The sequence below is a fragment of the Chiloscyllium plagiosum genome, chromosome 42 (genome assembly GCF_004010195.1).
Source record: "Chiloscyllium plagiosum isolate BGI_BamShark_2017 chromosome 42, ASM401019v2, whole genome shotgun sequence".
In the NCBI taxonomy this organism is placed as follows: domain Eukaryota; kingdom Metazoa; phylum Chordata; class Chondrichthyes; order Orectolobiformes; family Hemiscylliidae; genus Chiloscyllium; species Chiloscyllium plagiosum.
Genome location: NC_057751.1, coordinates 15066742 through 15084836, shown reverse-complemented (window position 1 = coordinate 15084836; position 18095 = coordinate 15066742). Strand labels below are relative to the sequence as shown.

Genomic DNA, 18095 nt, shown 5'->3' with positions numbered 1-18095 from the left:
GGCACAGGCTGGCAGATCATACAAAAATCAGAAATGTAGCAAACAGTGAGGAGCACAGGAGCAGAATTTAAGATGGTAACAGTCTGGTAAAATAAACTGAGGTATTCCAGAGAAAAGTGTTTTGAGATTGATTTTGGTCAGAAGGAAAAAGGTCAATATAAACGAGAAGGGATAATTTTAAAAGGTTTGCAGTGCACAGACACAATGTACATATTCATAAGTGTTCGATGGTGGAAAAAACGTTGAATAAACTGTTAAAAAGCATATGGGATCCTGGGATTTCTAAATATAGCAAAACTACACAAAAGTAGGGAAATTACATTTCTTTGTAAAAGACTGCTCAGATCTCAGTTGGAATAGTGTTTTCAATTCTGCACATCCTCCTCAGGAGTGATCAAGACCTTGGAGATGATGACACAAGATTTATGAAAATGGTATGGTGGGGAGTGGTCAGAAAGATTGGGAAAAACATTACTCAGTGCAGAGAAGATTAAGAAGAGATTTAAAATAGGTAACATTTCCAGTTGAGGTGACAACTCATCAGAGCTAGTCATCTCTTTCTAAAACATGACCTCTGCTTCTTTTCACAGGTACTGCCTGACCAACTGAATATTAAAAGCATATTTTTTGTTTTCAATTTAGATTTCCATCCCTGACAATATTTCATTGGTGATTTCATAAAAGGTGTTCAAATCATAACAGTTTTGACAGAATAAATAAGGATTTCTGTTTCCTGCAAGAGGGTTAGTAGACAGAGAGTTCAGGAAATTGGCAAGCAGGAACATTAAGAAATTATATTTTACTCTCTGATTTATTATCTGTAATGCACTGCCTGCAAGGGCAGTTAAAGCAGAATCAACAATCAAAACAGAGATCAATAAATACTCGAACACGAAAAAATATTACAGCGCTATGAGGAGTGGGATTATCATTGATGGATTCTATGATTCCTTCATTTGATAGCTGGTCGTAACAGACTGTTCTGTTTCATTGATTTCAAGCGGCCACTTTGATTTGCAACATTATTAATCTGTATTCACTGCAAATTCAAACCGTGAGAGGAGAGGGGAACATAAAAATATAACGAAAGGTTTCCTATTAATACTTTCTTCTGATATAAAATATTGTATACACGTGCAGTGAACAGCAGATGTATTTTAACCACAGGATATCAGCACAGGAGACGAATGCATAGGCATCAATTTTTTTAGCACCTTAAACACATACAATGACATTGCAATGGCATGAAACTTCCACAAACAGCATAAGGAAATAGCAACTATTATTAAATAGGGTAAGGAAGGGCAGATCAGGCAAAATACATATCCAGTATTTTGGACAGGAAGTTTAACAGGCACATGTAAAGAATCAAAAGGAACATTTTCAAATACCTGTTGCTTTTATGGGTAACTCGTCTAATGGATAAATTTGCTGAACTCAAAATGTTTACTAGTTTGACAGAGATGATGTGGGACTCATGAAACATACCATCCAGGGTTTTGATTCCCTCTTCGACAAATTTTCGTGCTGCTGCTGGTCTGTACAATGAAAACAAGTATCAGAACAATTTTCTGAGGCCAAAGCATGTCTGAAAATACACATGATTCTGCCTGCAAAAGCTCTTTCCAAGCTGATACTTCCAAAGTTTTCCTTACAGCTAAGATGATTAATTGAGAAAATCATTATTCTTTCACTGGGATCCTTCTCACAAACTTTGAACTAGGATCCTCCAATTGTGAGCTAAATAAAAATAAATCCCATTTAAACCTTTCTCCACTCCCTCAATATCTCAACTTTAACATGTTCAACCTGGTGTTTAGATCCATTTCTTTTTCCAGATGGCCTAGTTGGAGCCTGATTAGTGATTTGTAATGATTTACCAGACCTCCTTTGCTTTTGTATTCAACGCTCATATTATGAAGTCAAATATTTCAATACACTTTCTTCCCTTGGCATCTTCAAGGATTAGTACATAGGGTTCCTCTGTTTGTGCAGTCCCCCAACTCTCCCATTTCAAATAACACTATTTAGATTAAATTCTCTCCATGTTGTTTTGTCTGAAATGCATCACGTCATCCTTAAACAGACAGAATTTATTCTGCCATGTGTCTGCTCATTTCACGATCTACATGCATCTTTTTGAAGTTTGCTCCTTTCCTTTTTGCTATTTACTATATTATCGAGTTTTGTATAATCTTCAAACTTGAAACCATGCTCGTTACTCAGTTCATTTATACAAATGAAGACAAATGAAGGCAAGGCCAGCATTTGCTATCCATCATTAAACACTTTTGGGCAGAGTGGCTTGCTCAACGACATCACAGAGAAGCTCAGAGTCAACTACATCACTGAGGCCCGAGAGACATACAAAAGCCAGACAAAGTAAGAAGCTTAGAGCGTCTTCCCTGAAGGACAACAGTGAACTATATCAGCTTTTATGACAATGTGAGAGTAGTTTCATGGTCCCATGGTACACAGACTAGCTTTTAATTCCAGGTTCTTGAAATAACTCCACAGAGGCCGATGTGCCCTCACCAAGTCATCCTTTATTTACATGTGGAGAGTCCTTGACGCTGATCCAGCTCCCTCAGAGTGTCAGAATGTCTGTCAGCCAGGGCTCTCTAATCAGACCGGGTTCAGGGAACTCGTATTCTATGAGGTCCATCTGACTGACCTTGTAACAATCACTACAGTTCTGATTTTAAAATTTCATTTAAATTCCATTAGCTACCACAGTGGGATTTGAACCCTGGTCACCACAGCATGTGCTCTAGATTACTAGCCTATTACTACTATGCCACCATCTCCCAGTCTTCCAACTTAGATTATCCTTTGTGAAACATGATCACAATTGATAGTTTGGAAATGTTCCTCCTTCTTTTATGTTATTTCAATTTCTTCATACGGCTAATCGAGTTGCACAATTAATTTCTTGTTACTTAGGCCAATCTTGTCATCATTCCGTAAACTAGGGCTTAGTGGATTTTGCAAGGTCCAGCAACAACGGTTGGGGGATCCCCTCTATTTTGGTAGATTATGCTGCACTAGAAGTTCTTGTCTTTTGAGTTTACCCTATTCCAGTCACTCTCGTTAAAAAGTTAATCGACGAACTTGTATCATCTTGACGAATCTGTAAAGGAAATATAGAATATTCAATGTAGAAATGACAACATAAACACAAGAAAAAGCACAGCAAAAAGACTAAACATGAACAGGGAAGTAGAAAAGTAAGCTGGGCAGTGAGGCTGTATTGGTGTGAAGACGTGCAGCGGGAAACAGCCCAATTAATTTTGATCAAGAAATCTGATGTTTGTGTACACACATAAGAAGACTGTCATGAAACAATTTAGAGAGGAACCTGAGTTCAGGCATATTTCCCACTGCAGTCAACCTCTAATTACTCATAATATTATAATTATTTACTTTACAAACAACAGTTATTTATTCAATGTCCATTATTTTACTTCATGGAAGCACTTTCCTGAACAACTACCATGATCCTAAGCAACAAAACAAAACGTGCAAACAGAATAAGACATACTGTGGAACCTGACAGTGCTAGCATGGAATTTCCTTTGGCTCCAGGTGACTGATTACTGAATATTTATATAATCCAAAGAACAAACAAATCACATTTTCACAGTCAACTATCTATCAAAGTTCATTTAATATATTTATTCTGCCAACATAGTCCTTGAATATCTATTATGAAGGGTTTCTCCAATGAAACATGGTTTATATAATCTTTCATTCCTGCAAACAGTTTTCCTGATTGAAGGTACATCATAGTATCACAATTCACATGGCAATGCCCCCATACTTGTATTTACAATTGTGTATTCAAAGCATAAGAGAATTTGAGCCCGAGTTAGCTGTCCAAATTAATTGCTTTTTAAATTGAAAAAGCAGAGTGAAAGTTCACAATGCAGGGCCACAAGATTTAAAAGGAGATATGATGCAATAAATCTGCAGTAATGACAAGCATTGGAGCAAGAAAGAGAAGACACCAATATTCCTTAGCATCTCTGAAATACTTCGTACATCTTAAGATGCTTTATCTTGAATACAACACTTTTGAAGTACAATCATTGTTGCAGTGCAAGACCGCAGGAGCCAATTTGTTCAGTCAAGTTCAACAAATAGCAAGTGAAGTGAAAAAGAACAAAAACTATATTTTAAGTGACTGCTGAATGGATTGGCAACTCCCATATCTTCTTCAAAGTAGTGTATATTGATACACCTGGGGGCTTGGTTTAATGTCTCATCTGAAAGCAGTATTAAGATTGCAGCAGTTCCATAGTTTAGAGTTCCATCGAAAGAATGGATTAGAATAATAGTGTGATGGAATTTGGAAAACTTAATCCTTTTAGAAACAGAAAAAGTTGAGGGCTGTCAGGCACCGGTGTGTCTTCGCACCCAGGTAGCGACTTTCTGCCTTCACAGCCTGGAGCGATACCTTTATGTTCAGCCTCCTCCAAGGTGATGCACCTTGATGGCATTTTTTCCATTAGGTGCACAGCCTCTGCTTCGATAGACAGTTCCTGTTCATGGAGTGGGCCTGGCCTTGGTCTTTGAGGAATTGCCTTTTATTTAGACCTGATCATAGTCTGGGAAAGAGTCGGCTCACGCTGGAGCTCTTCCTCTCCTCCGGAAACCACTGCTCAGGGACAGGTTCCTCCTTGAGTGCTGTTTGAGCTGGTTAAGGGAGGAGAGAACTCGAGATGCAGGTGATGATCAGTTGTCGGAGATCACAAAGGAGCAGACTGGATGATGTCAACATAGTTGGTCAAGCGGGCATTGATCGAGCTCCGGTTTGCAACTCAAGCCATCCATAGCCTGAGGGACAAGGCACTCGGCCCCAGAGCCTCGCATGCACTTAAGTCAGCTCAGGCATATGATGGGCTTTTCAGGCAAACTGACGCCTATCGGTACGAAACTCGACATCGGCCCTGCACCATGGACCCTCCTCCATGATGTGATGTCCCCACAACGTGATTCCATCTCAGGGATATCCTCCTTGCATATGGCACAGACGCGCTATCTGTATGGGCTGATGCTGCACACTCTGCACTGCCACTCTTTCGCCTGCTGCCTGGACATACCTTGGCATGACCTTGGCTCCTCCGGTGATGGAGATCAGTGGAGGGCCCTCGACAAAGTGTTCTTCCCCTCTTACACTGGGGATCTGGGGTGAAGAGTGCTGCATGCATTGGTCCCATGCAATTGTTGGTTCAGCAAGTTCACTGGGTGCCAGACCACGTGCATGTTCTGTGGTCTGCAGGAGACAGTTTTTCACATTTATGTTGAGTGCATTCATTTGCAGCCCCTTTTTAAGATTTTTGAGGGGCTAGCAGCTTAAACTTTGGACGCACTTCGGCCCCACACTCTTCATCTACAATTACCCAATGTGGAGAAAGGGAGACAGGTCTCGTGGCTTTGCTCCTGGGCTGGGCAAGATGGCCATTCACAGGTCCTTGCAGCTGGCCGAGGAGGAACTCGTTGTTTTTCACTGTCTGCTCCTCTTGCGTGGTTATGTTGGCACTGGGGTATCCCTGGAGCAGGAGCACACAGTGCTCACCGGTATAATGAAGGCCTTTACGATTGGCACTGCAGGAACTGGAGGGCATCACCAGTTTGAGCAGTGATATTTTGCTTAAGTAAGGGAAGTTTTCTTTCAACTTCTTAAGTTTGTGCTCCTGGTTTTGTGCACAGTAAGAGGAAGTTCTATTTTTCTTTTGTACTGATTTTGGACCTCTTGGAACAGCCAAAGGGGGATTTTATTGATGCTGTTGGTGTGAGCGGATTTTACTTTTAGTTGAAATGAGTAGAGGAACCGTCCTCTGGATTTTGAAACCCTTGTTGTCCCTGTTCTGGGACCATTCAATGGGGACGGAGCAGAGGGGATTTGTTGTTTTTAAAGTTTCCTTTGCTTTCGAACAAGCCGGGGAAAGCTTATTTTACAGTTCGACCTGTTTCCAAAAATGGTTGCTGAGGGCGGAATCAAGGGGGGCCATTTTATGTCTATTTACTGATTTTCATTTTTCCAGAATCAAAGATACTTTCTTTTTGTTTTGAGATGCGAGGAAACTTTTCCTTCTACTTAAATAGGATAGAGAAAACTTTATGCTATATTTTACCCATGCAGTCCCCACCCAGGAGTGTTTGATGGGGGAGGTGTCAGGGAAGTCTTCATCTTTTTATTTCTATCCTTGTTTAAAAGAGTATAAAGAAAATTCCGACGAAAAGTAATAGCAATCATAATGTCATGATCAGAAGGCCACAGCCAATAAGATTTCTTGAACAATGACGTAATTTCTTATTTGCCAGTAAAGGACCTATCAAAATACTACCATTAACCTCCATCAAATCTAAATCAGTTAATTGTCAGCCTGAAAGGTCAACTACAGAGAAATACATAGTATACCTTTTCTAATTTTTGCAGTTTCCCTGTTGCGAGAAATTCATCAATCTTCTTTGCAATCCTGTCACCAACTCCTTCCTAAAAATGTTGGTAATGGAAATTATAACAGTATTCACTCAGACATTTCACATAATTTCAAACAATTAATTGTAATGCACAAACAAAAGAATATGTAATTTAGATGCAAGAAACTGAAGACTGTAACTTTCAAACTTGGAAAACAAAAGAGATGAAAAGTGGAAAAAAAATCAAGAGATAGATCATGGACTATAGCACTCTATTCATATTCTTTGTTCCAGCACACCATGGTCAAGTTCATAATTTCCAGTAGGTAATCTGGAGGAATGCTGGTGAAACTCAAGTACTCTATCATCAAACAAAATAAACTGAAAAATGTTCACTCAGTCCACCTTCATTCACATGACAATATAGCATTTACACAGATATTATGAAATTTAGTGGAATACAAATTGGTGGCGGCGGCATAATGAAAAAAAGACTTGAAATTTATATAGCACCTCCCGCAATGTCTCAAAGCATTTCATAATCAATTATTTTTCCAAAATGTATTACTTATTTGAAAAGTTGAATAAAAGGAAGTTAATTAGGACACTCCAAAATCATACAAACAGCAATGCGCTCACAACAAAAAAGGGTGATTTTATCCTTATTGACTTTGATATAAATCATGATCCAAATAACTCACCTTGTTTCATTTCCAAATACAACCATTGACTTTTATGAGACAGCATGCTTGCATTTAAAGTCTCATATCTAATCTAATCTAATCTAATCTAAAAGGGCCAGCCACTGATTTTGTGCTACAGTATCTGGATTGTGGTCTGAATTCACAACCTTTTCACGCAAGCAGCTTGAGTACAACACTGACACGCTCAATTCTTGATGGTGAAGACTATCAAGTTTTCTCAAAACGTTCGACCTTTCAAGCTGAATATTCTGCAATCTCACAACACAAATGGTCCTTTCTCTATTACACCATTGTATAAAATTGTTCCCACAGTCTCCAGGATTTTGACAGCCTTCTTAAGATCTGGTGTCCAGATTTGAATATAATACTCCAACAGATGACTAACTAGCATTTTATCGAGTTGCAGTGTCATGGTCATACAGCACGGAAACAGACACTTTAGTCCAACCAGTCCATGCCGACCATGATCTCAAACTAAACTAGTCCCACTTGCTTGTGCTTGGCCCACATCCCTCCAAACGTTTATTATTCATGGACTTATCTAAATGTCTTTTAAATGTTTTATGTTAAGCATTTGCATTACTTATTTGCTTTTGTACTCTGTACCTCTATCAATAAAGCTCAAACGCTCTCTTATTAGCTTTATCAATTTATCCTACTACCTTGAAACGTTTCGATACATAGCCCCTCCCCCGCCACAAGTAATCTGTGTCAGAGATCTCAGCAAATCTAGACAAAAAGAAGATGGTTAAGTTTTGAACAGATAATGAAAATAATTTCAAAAGCTAATGGTCTGCTGGCCTTTCTACCGAGAGCACTAGAATACAACAGGGTAGCAATCATGCTTGAACAAGACAAAGTCTTGGTTTGATCATTTGGCGAGTGTGAGCAGGTCTTGGTATCACAATTGCAGAAGGATATGTTAACCTGTGGAAAGTACAGCACAGACTTATAGTTTAATATCTGGACTCCAAGCAAGGAGAGATTACTCAAACTAGGGTTGCATTCCTGAAACTTAGACAGTTAAGGTGTAATGCGATCAAAGTTTTCAAGACGGAATAGGGAACAGACATGTTGACAAAGAGAAACAATTTATACTCGGGAGTCTCTGATAGGGAGACATAATCTCAAATTTAGAGCCAGTTATTTCAGGAAAGAAATTAGCAGATATTTCTAAATACAAAGAAAAGCAACAGTTTGGAACTCTCTTCTGCAAACTGCAACTGTTGTCATAACCACTGTTAAATTTAAACTGAAACTATTCATCTCAGGCTTTAAGGGTTAGGACAAAAATGTGTCTATGAGCTGGTTGAGGATCTGCCATGATTTCATTGAATCTTATAATGATTCTGATCACTTTAGAAGTTCACAGCTTTTCATTCATAGCTTTATTTGACAAACAGAGTTCTTTTCCCTCAAGGACATAAAACCTAATTCTATATCATAATTTTTTTCTTGAATATCTCCCACTAATCTTCTGTCATGTTCCCCATTTTGAGGCCTGCCCTAATCCTGTTGAAGTCAGCCTTATCTAAATCCCGAATCTTAATAGCTATTTCACGTTTCTCCCTTTCAAATAGTATGTTGAATTCGATCATATTTAGATGCTATTTGATAAACATTAGTGAACAGATTAATGGTGCACAAAGTTGGTTCATTACTAAATATAATAATAATGCTGCCCCCTCATTGACCTTAACGTTGTTGTTATCCAAAATTAGCAATGACACACCCAAATTCACTCCCTTTCAAGCATGTGTGAGAGACATCACAATTTTCACTTCAGCTGCTGTTACTGAAATATCAGCAGCTTTAAAATCAAGTAATGTGTATTGTTGCAGTCAGAAAAGCAATTGCTCTCTGGAAGAATTAAGAGGGAGAATTCAGCACTGAATGACATCAAGAATCTTATGAAGTAAAGAAATCCTGCCTGACAATAGCCTTCTAATTGGTTGAGAAGCAGATTGTTAAAAAACCCATAATTGCCAAGAGCAGAATGTGGGGAAAGAAGTATCCAGCTAGAAACCATCAATATCTCCCTCTCTCTTTTTCTCGCTGCATATGAAGAAAATAAATAAAACCAAGCAATCTTAGAAGAAAGAATTCATACAAGAAATGACCTAAGTTCACCTGGTCAACATCACATCAATGAGCAACAGTTCCCCTGCAGAGAACAGTGTATCATCATTGCAAAAATTAAAAGGACTATGAGAAAAATACCTTTTTACCTGGTAATTTCAACTTTTGATCTTCAGAATTTTGTTTACCTTGTCTATATTCTTTTGTACGGACACAGTACGCATGCGAAACTGTTTATCGTTTGTCTGTCTTAACTATGATCAAGTGTATGTATGTTTAGGGTTTTGAAGGGGTATAGTTTAAGTTTGCAATCCTTTACCTGATCTTGTTGAATTAAGTGTGCTTCAATACAAAGTTACTTTCCAGTTATCAATGAAATAGGTTGTGAATTGTTTTTGTCCTGAGTAACAATCAGTCAGACAAATTTGTCATTTTGATGGTGTCACTGGGATTTTGTACATTTGTGACAGCTTGTGGAAGAGTGGGGCACAATTATCAGCTCACTCTTCCCAGAGAGATTGTGGTTCGTGCTAGCATAATTATCACAATGTATATGAAAGCTAAAAAAAATTTAAAGCAGCCTGCCTTTCTTAAATACTTGTCTAATCTCTGCATTTATACATCTGTTACTTCTCAATTGCTACTGGAGGTTTACAGACAGGTTCCATGTATCTTTGTTCATTTCATTATTCTACCCAAAAAGTATCTGCTGCTTCTATGCCTCTTATTGTATCCTCTGTTATTAGTGAAGTTCTTTCATTCTTGACCATTAAGGATACTCTTTACCCCTCTTTTTTCACCATCTTCCTGGTATATTTAGTTTCCAGTCCTGAACACCTGTTTTGTGGTCATGTCTCAGTAATAAAAACTATATCATACAATTCAAGCTGATTTTTAACCTAAAATTCAACTCACTTCTTCTTGTTCCTTGCATTTATGTAAAAAAAAACACTCTTTGGACCACACACTTCAACCTCTTGGAACTTCAGATCATTTAAGAAAAGTTAATAATGAAGCAAAACAAATATATTTTAACTTTAAAGCATTTTAGAAGTTATAAAAATGTTTTCAATAATTACAAGTGCTTACCAGCTTTTTGGCTTCTGCACCACTCTTGATCTTTGTTGGATACTTTGCAATAACTGAAGCTGCTTTCCTATCATAAGAAAATAAAAAGAAGTACCAACTCTGAAAGACCCATTTGCCATACAGCAATCATTCACAGTTAAGCAGAGAGTTACAACATAATACTGTTTTGTAAAAGTGTTCTGCACATTTATGTTACTAAGGGAGTCTCACATATAAATCTGGTATCGCACAATGTCATTGAACATGCAATTAATTAACAGTAATCTGATCTGCAAAGTGACAAAATAAGGATTAAACCTACATTCTTATTCACTGCTTTGTTCTTAATCTATATACCCAATCTGATTACACATTGTTCACATTGGTAATCACGGCTTCTTTTCAGATCGTCACAATGTGGCAAGAACATCAGTTCATGCTGGATCTATTTGGAAGTACCATATGATGTCATGATAACTGATCTTTACTGAGTTAACCAAGACTAAGTATCAGAACATGTAAAATAATCCTCTCAATTGGGATTTTTTACTTGCATCTAAACAGCCTATCTTGGGATTTACCTGTATGCATTGTACTTGTGCATTGCCCGGTTCACATTCCTCTCAAAGTTAGCCAGTTCTGCAGAAAATATTAGTGTAAATATGTTAAAAAATATTAATACACATTTTTTTTTAAAAAGCATACAAATCAAGAAAGCCTCTCAACTCATCTTAATTTTTCCATCCAGAATGAAAAAAAATTCATTTCCCCCTCACTGAAATGTCTCTCCCAGAAGTGTAAATTTGTACTCCAACTTCCCAAATCAAATGTTTATTTCCAAGCATTCCTAACAATCTGCCTGAAAAAGATTGTTTTCCCTCACACCAGTCCATAATTTTCATTTCACTATTTTTGGCTCAAGCTTTGTTCTCCAAATTGCTTAAATTTTAGTGTATTCTCATAAGGCTGTCCTTCAATTATCTACTTTCACAGTTTGAGGGCCTCAACTTCTCCTGATGAGGTAATCACTTAATACCATGACTCTTTTCTACACTACCTCCAAAACTGAGACACAATATTACCCTGCACTTGGAGGGCAGGAATTAATTAAGAACAGTCAGCATGGCTTCGTTAATGGGAGGTCATGTCTGACTTAACTTGATTGAATTTTTCAAAGAGGTACAGATCAGAGCATGCATCCGATGGATGTAATACTTGATCTATAGTCGGTTCTGCTATATGTTTCTTCAAGGCGAATTGGCTTTAACTAGATTGAAGAATTGAGACCATTATGTGTAGAACTCGAACTTTCCTGACCTCATTAGTTTAAATGACACAGTTATTCCATAATTTTCTTATAATGCAAGATCAAACAAGAATGGAACTATTGCATCAGAGCCGACTGTACATGGACTTCAGCAATGCTTTTGATAAGATCCCTCTTGGGAGGCTGATAGTGAAAGTCAGAGCCCATGAGATCCAAAGAAAATGAGCTAATCGGATCGAGAATTGGCTGAGTGGCAGGAAGTAGAGGATGATGGTCAAGGGATGTTTTTATGACTGAGAGCCTATGTCCAGGAGGGTTATACAGAGATCAGTATTGGGATGCTTGCTGATATATATAAAAACGATTTAGATTTGAATGGAGGAGGGTTGATCAGTAAGTTCGCCGATGACACAAAAAATGGTGAGGTGGTAAATACTGAAGATGACATGAGCATACAGACATGTTGGTCAGTTGGACTGATCAGTGCGAAATGGAATTCAATCCAGAGAGGTGAGAGGTGATGCACTTGGGAAAGACAAATGAGGCAAGGAAGACATGTTGAACAGTAGAACCTTGGGAAACACTGAGGATCAAAGGGAATTTGGTGTGCATATCCACTGGTAAGGGAACAGGTAGACAAAGTGGTTAAGAAGTATATAGGATACTTGCCTTTATTAGCCAAATTAGAAAGAACTTAAGAGCAGGGAGGTTAAGCTAAAATGTTGGTTAGGCCAAAACTAAAGTATTGGCTTGCAGTGGGATGCAATTAGAATTAGTATTAGAATCCCTGTAGCTTGAAAACAGGCCCTTCGACCCAACAAGTCCACACCAACCCTCAGAAGAGTAACCCACCCAGACACATTCCCCTACCCTATATTTACCCCACGATTAATGCACCCAGCCTACACATCCCTGAACACTATGGACAATTTCGTATGGCCAATTCACCTAATCTGCACATCTTTGGATTGTGGGAGGAAACCCACACAGACACGGGGAGAATATGCAAACTCCACACTGACAGTCGCCCAAGGCTGGAATCGACCCCGGGTCCCTGGTGCTGTGAGGCAGCAGTTCTAACCACTGAGCCACCGTGCTGCCCTGCTTTCAAGCTGGTGAGAGGAGATTTACCAGGATGTTGTGTAGGCTGGAGAATTTGAGTTATGAACAGAATTAGATAGACTAAGGTTATTTTCCATGGAACAAAGACGCTGAGGGTGTGAAAATGATTGAGATGATTAAACTCAAGAAGGACATAGATACTGCAGACAGGAAGGAATCTTTCCCCTTGCTTGACAGTTCAATAACTGGGTGGGCGGGGGCATAGATTTACAGAGCAGGAGGTTTAGAGGGGATGTGAAGAAAATATTTTCACCCAGATGCTGGCAGAAATCTGGATCTTACTTTCTGTTTGGCGAGTAGAGGCTGACATCTCACAACATTTAAGAAGTATTTAGATGTGCACTTGCTATGTTACAACATTCAAGACTATGGGCCAACTCCTGGAAGAGAGAATTAGAATAATTAGGTGCTTGTTTTTCAATGGCATTGATTTGATGGGCTGAAGGCCTATCTTCTGTGCTGTAAACCTCTATAACCTAAATTCCACTCCAAACAAATGTATTTGAATAAAAAAAGTGTTATTTTAAATTACTGTCAACACCACAGAGGACAACCAATTCCCATGCCCCTCAGATCATTACTACAGCTCAGAATGCTTCACTGCTAATGAATCAAATTTGATTATTGCTGTGCAGGAAAGCAGAACAGCCAAATAGCACACATTGCAATACCTTCTATAATATTCTGGCCTTGGAATCTCCTTTAAAACTTGGACAGCACTTGAACTTAAAGGTAACAAATTGCATGTAGGAATCACAAGGATGTATTGCAGTGATTTGTCATGAGGATTTCATAAAAGTGGCTATTTTCAACAGACAGGACTGGTCTTTGATGAGACCACTATGACTGTTGACACTGCGACACTACTGAGCTGTTGGCACTGAAAAAGCAGTGACAATTTCCTTGAAGGTGTCAAGGAGATGGTTTCTCCCATGCCAGGCGAGGTGAAAAAGGTTTCTCTCTAAAATAGTTTACAGTCAGACCACTTGGAAATTTCGGACGGCCTTGGGCGGTCTGACAAAACCAGGATGTCCAGTCACCTGGACGAGAATTTGGATTGACATGGGTGCAGAATTGGCTTTTGGGTTATTGCAGTGTTTAGGTCTAAGATTCAGATTGGGGTTCAAATGTAGGAGCAAAAGCAGCCATTCAGTTCATTGTGTCTGCTCCACAATCAATGATCTCACAATTCTCATCTCCGCTTTACCTTTTCCCCATGACTAATCTCCTTACTGGAATCAACGAAGTGAACCTTCATTGGACAGCCATCAATGACAGTACACCTTTCCTTAAATAAACAAACTGTTCACACTATTCCAAGTGCAGTCCAACTAATACCTTGTGCAGTTTTATCAAGAACTTCCTGTTTTATATTCCATTCCCTTGTTCCCATTTGCTTTCCATATTACGCACTGAACTTCACAGAATCAAGAATCCCTACAGTTTGGAAGCAGGTTATTCAACCGATCGAGTCCACACTGATGCACCTATCTCTGCACCCTGCATTTCCAATGGCTAATCTACCTAGCTTGCACATCTTTGGACTGTGACAGAGCACCCAAAGGAAACCCACACAGATACCAGGGGAATGTGCGAACTACAGACAGTCACCCTAGGGAGGAATCGAATCCAGGTTCCTGGGGCAGTGAGGCAGCAGTACTAACACCTCCTAACACTGAACCACCCATGCTGTAAGAATGCTGGCATTTTGTGATCTTTGCATGAGGACACCCAAATTCCTCTGTGCTGTATTTTTCTCCATTTAAATAATATTTAACTCTTCTATAAAAAAAAACAAACAAAAAGGTCCTGCATGGGAGACAAACCAGTAAAGTTAGATCACATGGGATTCAGGGTAAGCTTGCCAATTGGATACAAAATTGGCTTAACAGCAGCAGACAGACTGGTGGAGGGCTGTTTTTCGGATTGAAGTACTGTGGCCAGTGGTGTTCCACAGAGATCAGTACTGGATCCACTTTTGTTTGTCATTTATATAAATGAGAATATAGAAAGTATGGTTCGTACATTTGAGGATGACACCAAGGTTGGTGGAATAGTGGACAGTGAAGAAGGTTATTTAAGATTACAAACAGTTTTTGATCGATTGAGTCAATGAGCTTAAGTGTAGCACAGAGAATTTAATTTGAATAAATGCAAGAAGTCTACATCATACACAGGCAGGGTAGTTAAGAAAGTGTTTAGCAGCCTGCCTTCATTGTTCAGACCTTTGAATACTGGAGTTGGGACATTATGCTGCTGTTGTGCAGGATGTTGGCAAAGCCTCTTGTGGAGTACAGTGTCCAGTTCTGGTCTACCTGTTATAGGTAGGATATTATAAAGTTCAGCAGGGTTCAGAAGTGAACTCGGATTTCACCAGTTTCCTCATTTCCCCTCCCCCCACCTTGTCTCAGTCAAATCCATCAAATTCAGCACCGCCTTCCTAACCTGCAATCTTCTTCCTGACCTCTCCGCCCCCACCCCAGTCTGACCTATCACCCTCACCTTGACTTCTTTCCACCTATCACATTTCCGATGCCCCTCCCCCAAGTCCCTCCTCTACCTTTTATCTTAGCCTGCTGGACAAACTTTCCTCATTCCTGAAGAAGGGCTTATGCCCGAAACGTCGATTCTCCTGTTCCCTGGATGCTGCCTGACCTGCTGCGCTTTTCCAGCAACACATTTTCAGCTCCTTCAGAAGAGATATATCAGGATGTTGCTAGGAATGGATGGATGGCTTAAGTGAGAAGGAGAAGCTGAGAGGTTGGGATTTTTCTCACTGGAGCATAGGAGGTTTAAGGGTGACCTTATCAATGTTTCTAAAATCATGAGGGGTATAGATCGGGTGAATGGCAAGTGTCTTTTCCCCACGATGGGGGATTTCAAGATTCGGGGGCATTTTTTAAGGTGAGAGAAAGAACCAAAAACAGTCAGGAGGGGCAATTTTTATTTAAACACAAAGTGGTTTGTGTTTGGAATGAACTTCCAGAGGAAGTGGTGGGTACAGGTACAGTTACAATGTTTGGAAGACATTTAGATAAGTCCATGAATAAGAAATATTTGGAGAGATATCGTCCAAGCTCAGGCTTGACTAATTTTGTTTGGGATTTTGATCGGCATGGACTGGTTGGACCAAAGGGTCTGTTTCTGTGCTGTATGACTATAATGCAAATGCTGGAAATCTGAAATAAAAACCGAAATTGCTGGAAAAGCTCAACAGGTCAGGTGGCATTTGTAGGATAATAATATTATTCCTCTGAAAAATAAAATCCAAAAGAGCTGCATGTGCTGGAAATCAAAAACAGAAACTGCTGGAAAAGCTCGGCAGGATGCTCTTCTAATCCTCTCACCAAACTGCATAACTTCACATCTTCTGACTTGCATTGCAGCTGTCAAGTTGTTGCACACTCATGTAACCTCTTTATATCCCACTAGAGACTGCTTGCACAATCACCTGATGAAGGAGCAGCGCTCCGAAAGCTAGTATGCTTCCAACTAAACCTGTTGGACGAAAACCTGGTGTTGTGTGATTTTTTTAACTTTGTACACCCCAATCCAAAACCGGCATCTCCAAATCTTGCCTTTCCATTTGTTTTTGCATCATCAGAAAACTTCACTGTTATCCGTTCACTTTCCTCATCCAAGTCATTATCATATGTTATGAACAACTGTGACCCTTGCAATGATCCCTGCAGTTCTCCACTCGTTCCAGGTTGGTATCCTGAAAATGATCACCTTAACCTACCTCTCTTTTGGTAAAAACAATGACTGCAGATGCTGGAAACCAAATTCTGGATCAGTGGTGCTGGAAGAGCACAGCAGTTCGAAATCGACGTTTCGGGCAAAAGCCCTTAATCAGGAATAAAGGCAGTGAACCTGAAGCGTGGAGAGATAAGTTAGAGGAGGGTGGGGGTGGGGAGAAAGTAGCATAGAGTACAATGGGTAAGTGGGGAGGAGATGAAGGTGATAGGTCAGGGAGGAGAGGGTGGAGTGGATAGGTGGAAAAGGAGCTAGGCAGATAGGACAAGTCTGGACAAGTCAAGGGAACAGTGCTGAGCTGGAAGTTTGAAACTAGGATGAGGTGGGGGGGGAAGGGGAAATGAGGAAGCTGTTGAAGTCCACATTGATGCCCTGGGGTTGAAGTGTTCCGAGGCGGAAGATGAGGCGCTCTTCCTCCAGGTGTCTGGTGGTGAGGTAGCGGTGGTGTGGGAGCGGCGGTGAAGGAGTCCAGGACCTCCATGTCCTCGGCAGAGTGGGAAGGGGAGTTGAAATATTGGGCCACGGGGCGGTGTGGTTGATTGGTGCGGGTGTCTCGGAGATGTTTCCGAAAGCGCTCTGCTCGGAGGCACCCAGTCTCCCCAATGTAGAGGAGACCGCATCGGGAGCAACGGGTCAGCCAATCCTCTAACCAGCTAACAGACTGTGCTCAATATAATGGGCTCTTCGACATGTAACCTAATGGGGTACCTTATTGAATGTCTTTTGGAAATGGTGGGCATCAAGTTGATGATTGAGTTTTGGGTGCAGCTCTAAAATTCAGCATAGGATTCGAGTCAGGGTGGGCGTCAATTTCGGAATTGGGTTTCGAGTTAGAATTATGTTTAGGTGCTTCAAGTCGGGGTTTACTTTTAGATGTTGGTTTGGGTTCCGGGTTGAAAGTTTAATGCTATACTATCTCACATTGTGAATATTGCAAATATGTTTTCTCTAACTGGGAAAACAAAACATTTGGACCCGCTTTCAACACCGGCTGAGGAAGGACGGTCCTGAGGCAAGGCTTGTCATTCCCTCTCGGTGGTTGAGGATCGGACCGACAAACCCATCCGCCGCCTCCTCCACCTCCATTCCTCTTACCGATTAGGAAGTCGGTAATCCCCTCGTTGAGCGTCTCTTGCGGCGCTTTCCTCTTGCTCATGGTGGCGGAGGGCGATGAAGTAACGAGGCAATCCGACCCCCGAGCCGCCTCTTCGCGTCACCCGTCGGCCGTGACGGGGCTTCGCCCCGGGCTTGTCCCGTCAGGAAAAGGCCAGGCTTCGGCCGCGTTGCCAGGCCGCGTGCGCGCGACCAACGGCCAGCTGGGATTTAAATCGAGCGGTCGCGCGGTCGCGCGCGCGCGAGACTCAACCGTCACCAAGATTGCAGGTACCATCGCAACCAATTCGTGGCGATTTATAACCTCATGTAGTTTAAACATGGGCATCTCTGAGCAATTGTTGACTGATTTACTTTACTTTGCCCTGCGTTTACTGGCTGAAATTGTGGGATTCCTTTCACAAATGGCGATGAAAGTTCCTCCCCCCCTCCCCCAAAAAGCATTGTTGTTTTCCTCACGACTGGCACCTCCACCCAGCCCAGCCTTTCCAACCGATTTGCATTTTATGTGACCAGAAGTGCACATGGCTTTGTGCGTGGGAAATCAAGTCTCACTACCC

At 40.6% G+C, this 18095-nt stretch overlaps 1 protein-coding gene across 4 annotated transcripts in view; it reads right to left on the bottom strand.

Moving 5' to 3' along the window:
• polb (polymerase (DNA directed), beta) overlaps nt 1–17752 on the bottom strand; it is a 109688-nt gene extending 91936 nt beyond the window's left edge. For 3 of the 4 annotated variants that reach the window (XM_043681581.1, XM_043681582.1, XM_043681583.1), the window contains exons 1-6: nt 17518–17752; nt 10859–10916; nt 10299–10365; nt 6425–6499; nt 3072–3130; nt 1489–1538 (exon numbers count right to left, since the gene is read on the bottom strand). In XM_043681581.1, coding sequence (XP_043537516.1) covers nt 1489–1538; nt 3072–3130; nt 6425–6499; nt 10299–10365; nt 10859–10916; nt 17518–17578 — 370 coding nt within the window. In that variant the 5' untranslated portion in view covers nt 17579–17752. The remainder of the gene's footprint in view (nt 1–1488; nt 1539–3071; nt 3131–6424; nt 6500–10298; nt 10366–10858; nt 10917–17517) is intronic. The other variant, XM_043681580.1, reaches the window with a different exon arrangement.
• Between the last annotated feature and the right edge of the window lie 343 nt (nt 17753–18095).